Genomic DNA, 20,672 nt, shown 5'->3' with positions numbered 1-20,672 from the left:
ACTCCTCGAAAATATAATGTTCCATATGGAACGTGATGGATGTTTCATAGAGAGGAATGGAAATTCGCGCATGATATCAATTTTTGGAATCGATTCACGAATTACTGACAAATCAAAGACTTGATTAGATTATTGGACAAAAATCGAATGTTGCTTGCTTTTCAATAATAAATGACACAATTCTGTTTGTAATGAATATGCTCATGGCGCAAGATTTCTCTTAAAAATGGCTCAAATTTTATAGAATATTTAAAAAATAAACATTTCCTTAAATTGATTATTTGAAAAAGTTAATAGAGGAACTTCAATATTTGCATTGCACAAATAGTAACGCAATTAATATTATACTATTAACTATGTTGTATATATGTGCTATTTTATTTTATTAATAATAGTAATATTAGTAATATTTTTATTTTATTAATATAATGTAAAAAATACAATATAATAATGTAAAAATATTTTACTGATAAAAATATGAAATAGTAAATAAATGATATGACATTTTGTCGTAGATCCTGCGTTTATTTAAAATATCGATTTTTCAGTTGTATTCAGTCAGGCGAATGATTTATTATTATTTACGAGAATGATATCGACTAACTTATTGCCACATCGTTGCTTTGAATAATTAGCGCGCGACTGTAGCCATTAAATAGGTATCTCAAGACTGAGACGCGCTTGCACTCTAAATTTCGCTTGTCTCACGATGGCATCTGCCAAAGTTTATACGAAGCGAAAGAATTCATTAATTAATTAACATAGTTCTGCGAAGTATGGTCGACTCATCGATCAGCTTTAATTACTTCAACAAAATTCCAAAGATGAACACAAGTTCCGGAAACAAATTTTTCTGTCTTCTAATCATCTTTTTTGTAATTATTGTACTACAATAAACCATTATGAAACAAGTAGAATATTAAAATGTCAAGATTTTCTTCGGATACATTTTTTTTCAAAGCGAGAGAGGGAAATCCTGCACAAACTTTTTATTTAAAAATTTGTTCAGAAATACTTTGAAAATTCATCAGGTTAAAGAAGCAATAAATTGATTAAAGAACTGCTTCGCCCGTGGATAGCATCTTAATTACAAAAAGATATAATTATAAAATAAGTAGAGTCGGTAACAAAAGAAGTAAGAGAATATTGCAAAAAACAGCGGTCAAGGTTTTTGTTCGTTTTCCTCTGTTCTATCGTGAATTGCACGCGTTGTTCTTTCTTCAAACATCCTGCAAAATTTCTGAAATCTCTTTATAAATATGCCATGTGGCACTAATTTATTAAATTTATTATTTTTGTAGTGTTTTTGCAAACAAAATCACTCGCATTAAAATTGCAGTTGAAATATTTATTGCTATGCAAGCATACATATATGAAACATATCCTTGTTTTATATTCTAGGAATAATAAAAAAATTGTTTAAACACGAAATTTGCAATTTTAAGATTTTTAGCTTCGTAATTACAACCTTTTTATAATGCTTAAATAGAAACATAGACTAGGTCGATTTCTTTTTATTTTTTGTTAGTGTCACGTTAATGGAATTAAAAGAGAAAGAGTAACGTTTATGTGAAAATTTTCCATGAAAAAGTTACGTTATTATAATTTTTACGACGTTCGCGCAAGCACAAAGAATTTAATATTAAATATGTTAATTATGAAAGTAAATTAGTAATAGTTGGACAAATGCAAATGAAAATTCTTTTAAATAAATATCTATGCATATTTAACTAGATTGTAACTGCGTGTTATGCTCGCATTCATATAACAAAAAAAAAACAAGCTAGACAACGTTATTTCAAAAACTACAAGCGAGGGCGAATAATAACACATTTTGGCGGTTGATAGCCGTGTTATTTTATTTTATCATGTTTATATGGCTCGATTAAATAGACGAAGAGTTAATAAAATTCGAATTCGTATCCGACGTATCCGAGATAGTAGAACCTTCATGACGACCCCATAAAGATCCTTTATCTTCCGCATTATACGGATCACCAGAAAAAAGATTCAATCGAAACGGTTATATCTTCTATAAGAATAAATATCCTATACCGTTTTATTGTATCTCTCTGTCTTCAATTTGTATTTGATACTAAATCATAACTGGAGGAAACTATTCACGCGATAGCCACAAGGATAGCCATATTTCTTATAGGTAAATTTATTGGTCCAATCAGTTCATCATGCGTATTCTACAAATCGCCATTGTTGTTGATTTTGACATTGATATATCGTTATTTGTCATGCAGATTTAATACATCTGTTACGTCGCATACGTAATCAAAATAATATATGTATACGAGTATATGCATATGCATGCATCATTATCTTACAAATAAAATTGTAATAAATGAAAATGCATCAGTAGAGCAACTGTTTTCCTATAATTTATTACAAAATATATATATATATATATATATATATATATATTATATATATAATAAATTATAAAAAAACAGTTGCCCTGCTGATGCATTTTTATTTATCATATATATATATATATATATATATATATATATATATATATATATGTTGAGCTCTTTTTTTATTCTATTATATTTAATAATTTATGTTTTAGGGCGTTTCAAGAATTTTGTTTAGAAATTTCTTTTTTTCAAAAAATTGTAGAAATATATTATTTTCGTATTATAATTTATTTAACATTGTTAATTTGTTTAACACTTAGTTTAAAAGTTTACTTCTAATTGAAAAATTATGCTTCCAGAAAATCAATTTTAAATTTAAGTTTTCTCTCGAGGAAATTTCTAAATTTAGATGCGATTATCGTATAAGCTCGTTTTCCCGACTAGAAATAAATTTAAAAAGAAAAACAGTTATTTGAAACTAAATATAAGCCCGAGGATATAAATATGTAAGATTTACAAAAAATCTGAAGCATAGGAAAAATAGAAAAAAAAAATGTTTTTCTTCCGAGAATTATTATTTCTAGAATTATATAAAAATAGAATTATACACGGCGATAAATGTTAGTTATTCGCGATGTTATCTCGTGCATATTTCTAAGATTTAAAGGACAAGTTTTCTCGTCACTCGTTATATTTATCATACGCGTTCACATTTTTTAATTTTGCCAATCATATCGCGATAATAAAACGTAATGCGCCGACTACGAGATGCCCGACATAAAAGCCGCGAGGTAACAGCATAACGCGTTCGTGAAGCCTCAATTTCTCTCATAGGACGTTACGAGGGATAAGTTCCGTCATACGCAATATGTACGTACTTGTCGCAAAGGAATCGAAGGACGAGGGAAAACATAAGCTTACGGGGCTTTCCCGATAGCAGTCGGAAGGCGAAGGGGGTGAAGCGCGGCGAAAGGAAAATACGCCCGCACGTACATATACTCGGCTTCGCCGCCCTGCCGATCAATAGCTACAGGTGGCAGCCATTTCCTAGCCAACGTCGGTCTCTCTCTCTCTGCCTCTCCCTTTCTCTATCTGTCTTTCTACGTTATCCTTGCAAGATCATCCACGTTACAACCGACGACAACCGATTCGGCCGAGCATGAAACGGACAACTGAGAGCGTGAGAGCTTTGTCCTGCTTGCATACTAGGCGTTATCAAATGTGATACAAGGTTGTGCGCGAAATAGACATCCTTGATGGTATCAAAGTGAAGAGAATTGGCGATTAAAAAAGGATGAATTTTTTGTAGGAGTCGAAACAATTGTTTATAATATTGAATTATACTGTGCAAAATGTGATTTTATCTCTCTCTCTCTCTTTTTTTCCTTCTATTGGTATACATATAAAGAATATATTTTTTTATAATAAATGTAGCAACGCACGTATTTTCTGCATATGTCAAAACTGACTCGGAGAAATTCACTCTAAATATAAAATATAAAATATAAAATAAATATAAAATAATCATAAATCACAATCTGATGATGAATGAAAGGCAAGCGAAAATGATGTTAGATTCCTAACGACATATTCGATCTACAGTGCTCTAAATTCAGAGCTGATAAGAAACAGTTTCTGCCTTCATGCGCCGCGGCAAGTCGAGCGTACATAACTTGAGATTCTCGTCAACACGGTTGATTTCTTGCATCTTGCAATTGCAATGAGCGCATTTTGCACCTTTGCTTATCTTCTTTCGTGTACTACACGTGTGTGTCGCTGGAAATTGCGCTAAATCGCAGAAGCGAGCCCTCTGGGATCGAGTTTATCTCGCGCTTGATTGCGACGCGGAATGAGCTTCGATTGGGTCACCGGTAACTCTTAATCGAGTCGATCGATGGTGCAATGCGCACAAAAGCTTTTCCGTTTCTCGTAAAAGACGAAGAAAAGGCGAGTCGCCAAAGTCAACCTTGAGCAGTACAACGAGCAAGATTAATAAAGGAGCTAATGAACACAATATTGTCTGGATAAGAACTTACAAATCGAGTTTTGAATGCACGTATCTAACTCGAGAATCGAATAAATATGTTTAGCAACAGTTTGACTATTGATTACGATTCGTTATTAAATTACATATTATTGGGAAATCGTAAATGTCGTCCTAAAGATCACATGTGCTCGTGTCTGCCTTATGACTTTTGCGAGTTATAACTTTCAGAGGTAAACATTTGTTTATCATTTAAACTGACCTTTCGAGAATATCGTGCAAAACAAATTTCCGGACCCTTTTATGCATGCGAAACGTGCGGAGCGAATTAATTTTCGCAGCCGTGGTATTCATCAGCGGAGGATCGTCGTTTCCTTCAGGAAATAAAGGGACATCTCCAAGTACGAAGCCGCGCGATATCGATTAAATAACGCCGCGCGTATTGCGATCCATTTCCGTCGGCTTAATTAGAACGGCCGCGAGAACGGCCGCTAGAATAAGTCCGTTCCATTCGCGTATATGTATATGTATATATATGGGCATCAACTGAATTTCCAGGAATATCCAGTGGAATGTACAGGGCTGATTTTATGCCGCAAACCTCGACCCAAATATCGATGTTCCGGACCGATAATAATTAAAGGCTTGACGATTTTGATGGACGATATCGCGAATTAAGCATTATCGCTCTCATCACTCACCCTTCGTTTACTGATAATCTCCATATGTTGCGGTTCGTTTATTGTCCGAATTTGCATCGCAGTAGTAATTTAATTAAAAAGCTTATTGAGGCGATTCTCTATTTCATCGCGGTTTTAATTGAATGCTACAAAAATAAAAATGTATTTTCCGCAAATTTCTATTCGTTGCCTTTTGCTTTAAATTTTCGGCAAAGCAATTTTAGAGATCGTTTCTTATATCTATCGTATGTGTAATTTTCCCACAAATGAAAAAGAGCACACGATAAAAAATTTTCAACATTTCTAATTAAATCTTGAAATGAGAGAAAAAGATCAAACGATTTAGACGGATCTCTAACATGCGAAGAATCTTTCCAACTTTATAAGAGAATCTTCGGAGGCAGATATGAGTTTGGTATATCTCTTAATTCTACTCTCTTTATATAAGTTTCTCTTTATTTTATCCAAGGAATGAATGGAAAGGAATGCAATATAATTCTTTCTTAAAGATGTCAATAAACCTTGATCGGAATTTGTAAGATAAGTCGAAAGCAATATTATACGCTTTTGTGCACCGCAGTCACAGTTATTGGCTGTCTTCCAATGTAATCGAGATTGCATTTTGGCAACATATCGACATCGTCCATCGACTCGTCGAAGTGTCTTTCTCTTCGTCCACGGTTTTTACACGATTGAAGGGAAAATTGTAAAGAGTCATTGGTGAAAAATTCTGAATTTCTCACTTTATGCATTCTCAATGTTTGATAAGCACAATAGAACATGATTTAAGATTTTTATTTTCCAAAAATAAATTTGCGCATCCGGGTCATGTATAAATATATCCCTTTGTTTTCTGAGAAGTTAAAAGATTTTATTTATATCCCAAGCCAAGAAAGATGCATAGTAAGTGCGATAAACAGGAAAATGTATCATAAACTTTCAATAAGTCATTTTGACAATTCATGCATACACAACTTTATAACGCTAAATAAATCTTTCACATTATTTTCTTCACAATATTTTCCTGAAAAATGTTGATTGATCGTTTACCTGACACAATCAATCTGTACGCACAAGCTTATGTAAAAGTTTTCATTCCCCTTGAATTTCCGCTTTGTTTGCGGAAGTCGATTTGTCTTTCTTGTCGATTGTCTTAACTTTTCCTTTGACACGTATAGGAAACGCTCCAAAGTAATCATTGAAGTCATCATTAATAATTATTCGTCCTTAGATACGACACTTTAAACCTGACAGCTTCATTAGCGAACTCTGTTATGGATGACCCTGCCGTAAAAGTTTAGCATCCTTCTCGTTATCCCTTTAATGGACTATACGCTCGTTGCCTTTATGATCTACTCGGCTGGCAAACAGTAACGAATTACCGTTACAATATGCATTGCACGAGCCATGCTGTCACAAAAGTAATTGCAACGTGATTTATTTCTCATTTGATAATATTTTTTTAGGTTTTTAAATAAAAAATTAATTAATTACACATAATGATACATGATAAAGTTCTATGAAATTATCTGAATATGAAGAATGGCTTTCAAAATTATGATACATTTTTTATGCACGTTATCTCTCTCTCTCTCTCTCTTAGAATATTTTATATTTAAAAAAATTATATTAAATAAAATTTTACTTTTCTATTGTCGGAGGAAGCTATGTGATAAGGGTTACAACATAAGGGAGGTATTACATATATCTTTCGTTTTCAATTTATTATAGTGGAATCGATAACATGACCGCTATATAATGTTGTCGGGCGCGATTTAATTACCAAACCTTAATAAGTGGTTTACCACGAAATTGAAACTGGTGATCAAATAAGCGATAGTAAAGAAATACGATTAATATCCGTTGATAGCCAAATTAGAATTCATCAATTGAGAGTTTTATTGCAACAGTTAGAAATGATTTTTAAAAAATGATTTAAATAAAAGCCTAACATTTTTTTAGCAGATTAATTAAGAAAAATCATAACAATGTTTGTTACCGTATTTTCGCAATACATTTTTTGTTATAAAAATCGATTTTTTTAAGGAGTTTGAGTTCAACATCAAAACAAATATAATTTATTCAATATATATCTGTGATTATCACATAAGATAAAAATATAAAACATAAAAATATCCATCTTCCCAAAAATTAAAAGTTTTTCTCTCTTTTTTTCTATATTGTTTCTACTGATTAAAAGTATCATGTACTTATTAGATGATTTATTATAACGAATGTTAATGTTTTATTGCAATCATTAAATTTTGCTACTAAAACCAAAGAAAATTTTACTGCACATCAATATGTTATAGCTTTTCTGTTAAACGAAGATTGATGAGTTCAACCATCAATTAGCCATTTCAACATTTGTTTTATGTACTATAAAATAAAATCACAACAAATATATTAAATTATATTTGTAATAAAAGTATGACTTTATTAAGTTTTTTGCAATACATTTGTCATATTGATTGTGATTAATTAGATTTGGCTTTTAGCATTCATATAACAAAGTGAAATAACATTGCAAAAATAATGTTGTGGAAAGGATATTGCTGCTTTTTTATCCGTGTGTGTGTATTCAATGAAATTTATGAACTCTTAAATTAATTTCATTTTCACATCCTAATCATAGGTTACGCGTAACTATACCTTTGCATGCGCGTGTAACTTTTGCTGCGGTCGCAAGAGAAAACTTTCAGACTAATCTGCTCTCAGAAAAAGGAGGGGAAAGGTAATTCCCGCAAAGTGGTGGCGCATAACGAGATCTCTCGTGGGAGTGAAAGTTGCGTTTTTCTTGGAAAGTCACTTGGAAATTTGCGCCATTTACAGATATAATATAAATTTATTAAGTTTCTAAAAAAATACACCGCAACATTATGTTCAATTAAATAGAAAAAATTATCAAAGGGGCAATAATTTTAATCATATCATTTTATATAAATAAAAGCAAGCTTCTGTATTTCAATGTTAATATTGCAGCAACATTTCCCTTGTGTTTAAAAGACCTGATTGAATCCGCTACGGGCGACGCTTCGGTACTGTAGGACAACAGTCGGATGTTGGCGACACACACGCTCGAGCAGCTCGTGCAACACGTAATAAACCCGCCAGGTAACAAACGCGGATGCGCGACACGCACGTGCGACGCGCTTACACGAATGAAATCTGATATAGGATAATAGGTTCGAATCCGCTCTCGCGCATACACATACGCGTATAGTGACGTACAGGATCGATGCGTTGCATGCAGGGATGACATGTCACACTCATAGAATATTGCACATGTCACGATGTGTATGTAATAATGCATATATAAATATGCGCGACACACTTCTACGCATGATGAAAGTATCCGATAGTGCGACAGAAATTTCCGCTCGTGAAAAGATGAAAGTATCGCGACTTTTGAGGCAAATAGTACTCTTTTATGATTTTTATCGAGCAGATACGGTATAAGACAGGATAAATATAAAATATTGTATTAGAATTTCTGATAGAATGTATACGCCCCGTACATGTGTCATATTGACATAGAAATACGTTATGTTTGTATGTGATAAAAATTCATTTGCTTCGGTTTCAAACAAATAACAGATCGAGAATTTTCATCATAAAATAAATATTTTAATTTCGGTTTCAAGAGAGGTTATTGTTGTTGTATTTATTTTTAATTTCGCATATATTTATGCCGCATGTCATCTGTGGAATATACTGGATAAAATATCTCCTCAATAAATTTTTCCCAATTTTTGGCAATTAATTTTAAAACCTCTTAAAAGTAAAAATACTTTAATGAAGTAAATCTGCCGGCGCAGATATCAAAGAAACGAAATTTATTCTAGATTCAGTGACTCGCGATGAAAGTGACGTTCTTTAACGAAAAAAAAAAATTTCGCAAAGAGAAAATCGGATAACGAACTGTTGGATGTAGTTAGATCGATTAGATTTATTTATTATGATCATGCCTTTGCGCGTGAGGACGAATTTCAAAGAACAATTAATCTTTTCTTGTGTCCTGCGAGTTTGATAAAAACAAAAGATTAGTGATCAGTCCCAAAAAGTCAGACATCGTAGAACTCTATTTTCAGTGACATCGTTGGAGGATCGATCGTTACTAACTTGATACTATTTACGAGATTTTCGAATGGCGAGCACGTATGGTAGAAAATAAGGTCGCGTGTAAAAATAACGAACTTTACACAACGAGTAACGTATCAAATGACTTTTTTCTCTCCATTAAATAATGTTAATATATATTATTCCGATTTAATTAAGATTTCATTAGAATGATAAGACTAGAATTCACTTTTATTAAAAAGATTATTAATATTAATTATTAATATAAGAGATTAATAAAAAGATAAATATTTGCCAGTACCTTCGAATTTAAAATTTGATATCAGAATTTATAGATAATTATCAAAAAATATTTTATATACATTTTAATTTATATATATAAACAACAAATAATTTAATTATATTTCACTGTTCAGCATTAATTTCAATTTTCTATTTTTATTTTTTATTGCTTTTTGTATGTGTATATGTGTATAATAATGCTTAAAAAATATAGTATTTCTATATATAATACATTGAGTAAAAATAGAGATTAATTTTTATATAAAAAAGTGTCGTTTATATTTTCCATTTTTTCTTTACATTTTAATTAATAATCAAAATACACATACATATTGGTTGATTTTTATCACAATCGCATAGCGAATGCTGCTTGTTCGTTGTTTGTATTTACAAGAGTTATGGAACAATATTTGCAATTTCGTACTCAAATTTTAATTTTTTTTAAACTAGTATAAATATGCAGATAAAAAAGAAAGTTTCTAAGATAAAGTTTCCTCGGAAGCTAGCTGCATACTTAAGTTTACTAGAAAATAGATGTGAAAGTACCGATAAGAGAAAAAGCATTCTATCTGATCAGCCGCAACAAGTAGAAGTGGCTAGCGTGTAATCAGCCAACAAGTAGTAACAGCTAAAATTATCATCCACGAAAATTCACTACTGATGTAGAGCAAATCAATATCAGGTGTTAAAATTATTATGTTTCCGAGATATATATGTATATATTTAAAACTATTTTTTCTCGATTTATATAATATTTTTAAATTAAAATTTACTCTATAATACACGCATACATATATACAATAAAATGTAACATTTATCAAATTTAAATCATCTTGATATTACATTGTATTTCTCTAATCGTGGATCGTTATGTGTGTGTTCGCTTTACGTAATATTATTACGTAAGTTTTAAATTTGTAGAATGAAATTCGCAAATCCTGTACGCGAGAATAAAACAACACATACAATAACGTGCAACAATGGCGGTGGTTTAGCGCGGTATTAAAGTATATAGCGAGTTCAACAAGTAGTCACACTGGGACAAACATCATTTTACGGAGAGGATCAGATCGACCAAGGGTTACTTTGTAACGAGAGTCGTTATAATCCCTGCATACAAACGAGACCTGGATTCGCGAATCATCGATCTTCCCAGCGTAGTGATTTATCACTATCAAACTATACGAAAGTATCACAAGTGTGGACAAAGAAATTGTTTCGTCGTTTCTCGAAGAAAACCGAGGATTATGGACAGAAGTTGACCGGAATTCTTTCTTTTTTTCATTTATTTTCTTCCCATGACATGATGTATTTCTGTCCGAAATTATTGAAGAGAATCAAGGATAAATTTATATAATTTATGTAATCATCCTTTGAGTATTCAGATTTCAAAAATTTGTTCGTAAAAATATTATTAAATAGTAATTTGTAAAATTAAAAAACACACGCTTTATAGAATTTTAGCTAACATTAAGAATTAATTTATAATTCATAAAAATTGCATTGGTTCTTATATTGCAATGCAAAATCTTTTTTATTCTCCTCGACGCAATATTCTGAATAATTTCGCTCTTTCACTAAATAGATGTCGCACACATTTCCAATTCTATGTAATTGAATAGTTATTAGTTGTCTCATCATATTTGATCAAGATATATTCTCATACCGCGAATGTAAATGTCTGACAGTTTGTGCAATCGACCACACATAGAGGTCCAATTTAACGCGGTCGTTTCTCGATTTCCTCTCGAGTTAACATTTCCAATTTGGCTGTGGGCTTATTTGATATTCGAAAACATAACCGCAGAATCAAGAATGTAATTGATTCAAGGTGAATTTATTCAGATGATCGTTTTAAACTTAATTTTTGCTGGAAATTTCTAAGCAAATTGTGAAAAAATATTTTTTTCCTCTCTATTACTCTATATAAATATTCAAAATATGAGAGAGAGAGAGAGAGAGAGAGAGAGAGATTTAAGAATTAATGTTAACAATTAATTTAAACCAAATGAAAAAAATAAAATTTTTTATATATTTATTATTATATAAAATAATAAACATAATAATAAATATAAAAATAAAATAAAATAAAATAAATTTTATAAAACATATATAAACGTATATGCGAACTTAGGACCAAGCATTATAGATCACTAAAACTGAGTTAATAATAATTAAATTTATTTCTCCATTTGTTTTGAATATTTCTCATAAATCAAGAGAAGTAATTTTAAAACAGATAATGCACCGCTTTGAGCGACGGATTTAATTAACGTCTGCTATACATACATGGCACTTATGCCAACGTGATCATTCAAAGAGTTAAAAACACGGAAAGCAGGATTATTGTCTGCGATGTTACGGAAAGGTTGAATATATATGGCAACGATAATTTTCCATTATTCCACATATCATTATTATTCGTCTGTTTTCCATGGAATTTTGTTCATAAAAGAAATATAAACCACTCACATATTGCGTATTCGTAAAACAATGTAGCATTGCGTTGCAATAGCTAACACGTCTACTTTCACGACTTTTTTTTCAATATATTAGTTTTTTTATTTGACCGCAGATGATACGATTTTAGTTCGCGTGTATTTTAGCCGACAAAAAGTCGAAACGTACGTATTGAGAAAATTAACGATACGTTTGTTGAAATTTATAAAAAAAAATAGAAAAAGAGAGAAAGAGTAATGTAATTCTGAAGTGAAATATATTAAAGAAAATTATCAAAGAAAGTATTCCATTAATATTTATTGTTATCAGTTCAAAATTAAAAAAAATAGGATCTTGTATTTAACATGAAATATGATTTCTGATTTTTTAAAAATAACATTGTACAAAAATCGCACTTCTCAGATTAAATAATAGTATCCATTAGTATTAAATATAGCATATAAATATTATTCTAAATACTATATCGTATAAAAACAATTTATATAATTTTAGAAATAATTGTTAAATTAATTTTAGAAATGGAAATTTGTTATCCATTGTATCTAAAACTGGAATAGAACACACTTTCAGCAAAGTATCTAATATCCCAATAATACATATTTGATGTCTAGCATGTGAATCGCAAAACTGTATGCATAACAGATCGATGTTTAAGGATGGAAGCTCTGCGATGTATCGTTCGGTATTCAAGCGTTATCTGCACATTTATAGCATTCTTCTATTACAGATTTCTCTATGCCCGCATCAGCAAGAAATTTCTCTTCACTCTTCTTCACTTTTCATTTGCTTTCTTTCTCACTGTCGTCGATATTATAAATCCTTGAGATTCCATAAGCGTGCCTGTCCATTGTTGCATTTATAAACGTAGCTACACATACATAATCCACGTTCTTTTTCCAATAATTATTGTAAATTTTTTTTTGCTTTTCGTGCATAAATCGATCTCTCTGATTGGATAATTTTGTCTTCGCTTTTTCCATTATCGGAGACTTCTTTAGTCGAATTATTCGTCACGAATTGCGGGGGTGGTTTGCTTACGTTTCGCCCTATGACGATTACTCATCGCGGATATTGCGTGTTATGGTCTCTAGATACGACTCTGTTTTTGCGATTTTCACTCATAATATCTCGATACCTTCTGAAACGAAATTCTTTCAATATTAAATGTCTATTGTAAGAATACTGGAAGCGAATTTATGGAAAATTAATATTTATCAAGCATCAAGGATAGCGATAAAATGTTCGATATAAAAAGAAAACAATTTCTACCTTACTGCGAGAGAAGCAAAAATAAAATATATAATATGTTAACTCATAAACGATACGGTATTAATCGATGGGAAAATATGAGTCGCTTTTATCGCCGTGAGCACGCGATATACGCCAATCATTAACATCCTCTCTTTCTCCCTCCTCGTCACTCCTTTTCTCTCGATACGAACGAACCACCTACGCTCTCGCTAATTAACGTAGCTCGTAAAATTTAATCCCCCCGGGGAGAAGAGTAACGATCTACCAAATGGCAACGTGTTATCCGATACGAGAACCCCATCTCCTCCAACTCTCGTGGATCCGTCAGATTTTCGAGCAACTCTGCAATTCTGTGCTTCGCTAACCTGTCGATCGTGTCATCCCCCGCGAATATTAACTTTGGCGATTAATATGAGGAAATACCGGACTGCTTCCTGCTGTCCCCCTCTTCCTTTCTCGTCGTCCGTGAGCGATGGGCGCCTACGTTCGAGATATTATCCACCACGGCGGGATCATTATGAGATAAATTAATATACGCCAGGGTATTATGTACGAGCGCGGAGCGCTTGAAATTCCATTCCGTCCATTGTTCCGTTCCTTCCTCTTCGTACGCGCTTCTGTTTCCCGTACTTCTTTCCGTAATTCTCCATCACCCTTTCATGCCGCTCTCGCATCATCCCTTTCATATTTTTCACCTTCCTTCCCCGAAAATTGCTATAATCGTCTCATCGTTCAAACGCATTTTCGCTTTATCTCCACGAGAGCCTCTTCATCGTATCTCGCGCGAATTTTTTTCTACTCTTATTTTTAGAAACAAAACATTTTATTTAAAATATTCCGAATTAATTTACGGCCAACATTTGTATTCTTAATGCGGGTTATGTCCGATATCGTCAGTTTGTTGCTCATACTTTACGGAGTATATACGTAAAGCGAGACCACGTAATATTATGCGAAAATTCTAACCCAGAGGCACTTTTAGAAACAAAACATTTTATTTAAAATATTCCGAATTAATTTACGGCCAACATTTGTATTCTTAATGCAGGTTTATATCCGATATCGTCAGTTTGTTGCTCGTACTATGGAGTATATATGTAAAGCGAGACCACGTAATATTATGCGAAAATTCTAACCCAGAGGCAATAACAAATTTCGGTCACAACGACGTACTTAGTGCGATGGCGAAACACGGCAGCGTTAATTCCGTTGAACAGAATGGTTAACAAAGCCATTTACATCGCAATTACTATGATTCACGCAGCCATGAAAACCGGTTGCACCCGAAATTTGTCTTACCGCACGACAGGTTAATTGTCCGATCCGCGGAACGCGGAAGAGAGTGAGTGCGGCTTTCAAAGCGCATGCGGTGAGACCATCGGGGCTTCTTGCCGCGGAATCAGTTCGTGGAACCAAAAATTGAAGCTGACAAACTTGCCAAATGCCCGCAAAAGCACTAATTAGTGTTTGTAAAATGATGAATTTTGCGGAATCCATCGTTTGAAAAATATTTCGGATTCGAAATTGACACCTGATAAAATCTAGATTATATTTGCACTGAAAAAATTTTCAACGAGAAATATTTCTTACAATAAAAAAATATGTGATTAAGTCACAAGCTGTTTTTATTTTATCGAGGATTATTTCATTTCTTGAAAGCGATTATCTTCACTGATTGCACATAATGATATCATTGCAAACTTCATAAATTAACAATGTGAGAGAGAAAAGTCTATAGTTTATGAAAATGTATTAATTTAAATTTGTTATTTAATATTAGTTATTATTAACAAGTGTTTAATATGATGATGTTAACGTAATTAGTAGCTGAGACAAAAACACAAGTACAGATTGTGTTAATTATAAATATCTCATTATTGTCAAGAATTATTGATTACATTCGGCAGAAATGTGTACACGTGAAATTATGTGTAAGCACGTCATATGTAAATTTGTATAAATTTATTATTAGTTTCGACAACTACAGCAGCGTTATGGAGTTTGAATTCATAATTATAATACCGTCGTGATATCAACTACGCTCGGGAATTAAGGGCCCTTAGTTACCGCGTGGATGATTTCCTTGATTGAAATTACAGCTAATGAGGAGTACACATATTGTAGAGTGTCAGTATGTTGATTAAATTTAGCAAGTTTCGTTTTGATACATACTCTCTTTTTGCAATTTCCGATAGAAAATTTCATTTTTAATGACTTCAAGTCGCGCAATTTCAAACGCATTAGTCTCATAATTACATCTTATTTTCCTCTGTCTTAAATCACAGTTGTCCATATTGTCGAGTAGAGTTGCCTAATTAAGGTTTTTATTTATGTTTTTATTGATATTATTCAAATAAGAGAGGGAGAGAGAATTGTGGTATTTTTGCTCACTAATAATTATCTTAAACTTGGAAAAACAATATGTTTCATGCAACTATATTATTAATTTTGGATGCTGTGATGTTTTTAAATTTAAATATTCGTAATTATAATTCCATCAGTTATATTTGAGAGAATTTTTTTTAAAGATTTTTTAACGATGTTTCTCGATAATTGAAAATATTTCGTTAAAATATATAAATATTTTAATTATTATTTTTTATATGTGGTTCTTTGTGTGGATTTGTTGCGACTGTTTGAATTTTATAGAATATAAAACATAAAGAAGACCAAGCAAGCTTCTCTCTGTTATTTTATCAAAGTATAATAGTTTCAACTTTTATGAAGAACTTGCGCGACTCTGAATAAAAATTAACTTTCGTTAATAATAGACTGAGAATAAAGAGGATTATATATCATCATTATAAAATAATATAATTTTACTATAAAGTCAGAGTATGTTTTAGAAATTAAATTATTAATGTAACGATCTTTTTATATATTCAAAATTTTATTCCTCAATTTTCGTTCGGAAAATTGAGATTAATCATCTAGTGACGTGCGCTTGCTCTCAGCAACTAACATCATGTGCGCGACGAAACAAAGCCAGATATTAATTTACGCTGGTAAATATTTGTTTGTCTAAACTTTCTAACGAGGTTACGTTCGGCCAAACATTCCTTTCAAAGCAACTAACATTAAGCTACGAGAGTATTGTTTGCAAACTACAAAGTGATACGAGAACTCTGCGAAAACCTCGATATTCTTCCTTGAAAATAGAAGATCTATTTATTGCGCTCGGAGCAAACAAAATATATTTATGAATAAATGTAGAATGCTTGATGGGATGATAATTATGAAATATATTATCAAGGCTTATAATTTAGAAAAAAATTATTATATTATATATTATATATTATATATTATATGTTATATGATATTATATATTATATGTTACATATCATATCCATATTTTTATATATTTCGTATTTATCATTTATCATATGAATTTATTTAAACAAAATATCGTATTACAGTGTGAATGTTATAGACGCGCATTTTTATTTCGAGGCATTACATTCGTATGTCATTAAACTGATTGACACTTGATTTTCAGAATACACGAAGGCTTCCATGTCACTTTGAGAACGAGCGATAACAATCACGGGAGATGATTTCGCGGCAGGAGGGCGAGCCACATGGCTCCAGCTGTCGTCAAACAAGATTCTACATCTCTGTCACAGGAATGTTGTGAGCCAAGATCCGCGATTGTGAATCAGCAACAGATACGGATCTTTATGCCGGCAATCAACAGCGGTCAGCAGGAAGTGACGAGAGACGCGATTGGGACTTAGGGATCCCCTGTTTCCTCCATTGAGAATAAACGGGATCGAAAAGCCGTCAGGATGTTTAGCAACAACGCACTAAAATCTTTTATGAAGAAGGTAAGTACAATGTTCCGTGTGAAATTTTGAAATCGCCACAAATCACTCATTAATATATAGGGCAAAGAAATTAATTTTTTTAGGTGATTGTGAAATGATTTCGTTCGTGGAATTTTTATTACATAATTTATCCAAACTCGATGCATCGCTTTTGAATACAAATTTGATAGCAGTAGCGTCGAAATTAAATTAAAAAAAAAATTGAGATTTTAACACGATATTAATATATAATATATTAATATATAATATATTAATAATATATTAATTTATAACGAAAAAATAAAGCCAGATTTATAGTAAAATATGAATTACACATGCTAATTGTCAAAGACTCTACGATATAATTACATTCGACACACCGGTAATATGGATTTCATTCGATATTCGCGATTGGAATGCGAATGAAAATCACGTCACGTCACGTTACCATTTCCAATCGAGTATTTTTAGACGTAATGAAATGTAAAGCCATGCAGATGCGAATTATACACTAAAACGTCCGTAATTACATCACGTGAGCCGAGCCGCGCAGGTTGCACAGCGAGATCTGCATGAATCGAATCAGAATAGAAAATTCTAGGTAATCGATAGATCGTGCCCGGAGTACGCGACTGGTTATTTAACGATCGGTTTCATCATCCTCGCGAATATCCGCGGCGCATCGAATATTCAACAGTTGGCATCGATCCGAAAATACGGAGCGGACGGAACGGACGATTCTAATATCTGTCCAGACCTGCCTCTAAGATCTCGAGATTCTCAGGCGTCAGGTTCTAAGGTATACAGATATATAGATATAGGAGACTCGGTCTCGAGATCAATGGCACTGTAAAGCATTTATTCGTGTGCAAATCGATTGTGGCAAAAGTCACACTTTAGAATTGTAAATTTTTCTTCAACACGTTTATTTTCACTCTCTCGATCAGTAAAAGCTATTCCATTTGACGTTAATCGTGCCATGTAATCTGACTATTCGCATAATTAAATACCAAAATCCACGTTTTAATGTCATGATATTACAGTATATATATGCCATTTCATATAATGGCGTGAGACATGATTAAAATTGAATATTAAAATTTATTAATAATAAAATTAATATTGCACTGTGTCATTGTCAAATATATTTAACGTAATATATCAAACTGAGGTGATAAATCATATGTCTCTGCATTTTCGATTATTTAATTCGATATTTTTTTGATAATAATTACATTAAAAAAAAAGATAAAAAGATTAGTCTTTTTTCCATTTCTATCATTGACAAATCTATATAATCGATTAAATTTATTTGCTCTGAACGTTTATTATAAGCAAATTAAATTTTTAATTAAATTTGCTTTGTGACAAAAAGATTAACATTGCGACAAACTTGCTGTTAAAACATCTAAAAAAAGATAAAACAGCTTGCACTCGCGACACGTGTAGTCATGACACAAGGATTATGTCCTTGATCTTCTTGCGTATAAACTTAATCGTGCATAGTCTGTGTATCTCTGCACGCGCACACATATGTGTATATATGTATGTGTTTGCTTCTTTGTAGAAAATCTCTTTGCGCCGTGTCCGCGCTTTTCCGAAAGCAGCCTGATGAGATGAAAGCTTTTGCACGCGGTGTTCCTCTCAGTCGGTGCTACTGAAAATGTTTGTGCGTCGGTCCTCTCTGTGCTTTCTATGTTCTCGGCTTTACAGTAGCTTTGGAATTTCTTCGCTGTATCATCTCTCTCCGCACTGTTTCTCCTCACTTTTCGTACATTTTTATTTATATCAATAAAGAGAGATATAAATACCTGAAAAATATTTGACTTTGTTTGATTTCACATGATTTTGCGACTTTCAATTTAATTAACGTTACTTGCTTGAATAATAGTAAGATAAAAATAATCTGATACATTAATTTTTGCAATAAATAATTTTGGAGATGTTTCTGCATATTTTTAAAATATAGTTAAAATTATATCCGGGGTCGTCGCTATTGTCATAAATTTAACATTCCACTAGATATTGAATGTCACACGGTTCGCTGATTTTTATTGCGCACTGAATATTTTCTTTATCTTTATTTAAATATTTGACACAACTTGATTCTGTTTTATTCGACACTTTTTTCGCCATTTATCTCTTTCCCGCAATGTAAAATTACAAAAAGCGAAATTTTGCAGCACAGATACATCATTGTTATTATTCATTTCGCTCCTAATGTTTTTTACATTTCGATCCATGATACTGTTAAATTAAATTATTTTGTGTTTTATAAAAAATTATGAGAGCAAAGTGCTTTTATCTAAATATTAATACTCGCAATATTTAAAAGAATGAAAATATTTTTTTACAATTAATACATATGATTCGAAGAGCATTTGTACCTAAATGAAAACATATTAATAAAACAATATAAAATTTTATTTTTATACGAATTCTTATTCTAAACAATTTTAATATTCAATTTATTCTTCTAATACATTTTTTTTCAATCTTCTCATAAAAATTTCATACTCCAATTTGGATATTGAAAAGAATATCGTGTGCGCGTTACCTTCTCTTTTTTAGAGGTTGTTGTGTTTTTTCTCGCCTCTTACGCGATATGGTTCAGCTGATCCCCCGCATATAAGAGGATACGGCTATATTTATCGTTTGTTTCAAAATTTATCGAGCCCCGGGCGCGAGATTATTTATTTGTTCCCCGATAGTCCCAATATTCGACAATGGCCTTTAAGGTCGATCGTGATACGACCGGGAGGTTCGCTTTTTATGACTGCGAGACCCTCTCTTGGCGATTCTTTTCGAACACCGCCATTACTTTCATCGTCGGCGCGGGATCTGGCGCCGCCAAGATTACATCGGAGATCAGACAGTTTTATTTCACTGACTGTGTGTTAATATTGTACAACGCGAGTATAAAAATACCGACCACATTTACGTACGTAAAACCTTGAGAAGAGATCGATTGCTAATATGCGCTGAGTGAAATACGTAAAAAAGGGTACGATATTCCTTTCATGTCCAAGCAATATTCGATAACGGAAATATTACTCTAATATATTTTTCGTGCTACTTACTATATATTAAAGTTTTTCATATTTCGTGTATTTTCTATTCGCAAGATTCGATCAGTACAGAAATAACAAAACTAGCTGTCACAAGTAAAAAAAGTTATCGAATTTTTATATTTCAAAATTGAGAAGATTCTATGTAAAACGACATTTCGCAAATAACTTTATTATATCGCATCGTTTTCAATTACTCGCTTCAATATTTCTCGTTTAAAATTTCTTCAAAATGCCAACGACGCGTCAAAGCGCAATCTTGTTAAAAGCATATTCCTCTCAGTCATCTTTATTTCTATTCTCCAGCGGAATCAGAATCTTCAACTTTTTCCTAGTGTCTCTCTTTTCTTTAGCAAGGGTGTGAATTCGCCCGTTGTATCACTAAATCTTCGCCCCCTCGCCTCCCACACCCCATCGATGTCAAGTAAAGTAAAACTTTTATTAACAAACTTTCGCGATAAAGTAGTTGTATCAGTGGTAATGACCGGATCGCCCGCAAGTTGTCATTTTCAGAACGACACCGTCATGTGTGCACGAAAGCTCGTCTCTTTCATCATCGAAAAATATCACGAACGTCGAACATCTAATTTTGTGATCGTTCCGACGAAATTTTCCGCCGACGCGTTTCCTTGTAACGCAGGCAAGAAACTCGAGCAACTCGGGAACGAATACGAAAGGTCGGGATCCTGTGAAAG

General features: G+C 32.3%; 2 protein-coding genes across 6 annotated transcripts in view; one reads left to right on the top strand and one right to left on the bottom strand.

The window, feature by feature from the left end:
* The window catches only part of LOC105250748 (regulating synaptic membrane exocytosis protein 1), a 138,370-nt gene that overhangs the window by 17,847 nt on the left and 99,851 nt on the right, over positions 1-20,672 (top strand). For all 5 annotated transcript variants that reach the window (XM_025409670.1, XM_025409669.1, XM_025409672.1 and 2 more), the window contains exon 2: positions 16,603-16,930. In XM_025409670.1, coding sequence (XP_025265455.1) covers positions 16,892-16,930 — 39 coding nt within the window. In that variant the 5' untranslated portion in view covers positions 16,603-16,891. The remainder of the gene's footprint in view (positions 1-16,602; positions 16,931-20,672) is intronic.
* Positions 1-20,672, bottom strand: part of LOC109609849 (cytochrome c oxidase assembly factor 3, mitochondrial) — a 134,015-nt gene that overhangs the window by 33,078 nt on the left and 80,265 nt on the right. The window lies entirely within an intron of this gene.

The sequence above is a fragment of the Camponotus floridanus genome, unplaced genomic scaffold (genome assembly GCF_003227725.1).
Source record: "Camponotus floridanus strain SB8 unplaced genomic scaffold, Cflo_v7.5 scaffold28, whole genome shotgun sequence".
NCBI lineage: Eukaryota > Metazoa > Arthropoda > Insecta > Hymenoptera > Formicidae > Camponotus > Camponotus floridanus.
The sequence above is the reverse complement of the archived record's forward strand: the minus strand, read 5'-3'. Positions and strand labels throughout refer to the sequence as shown.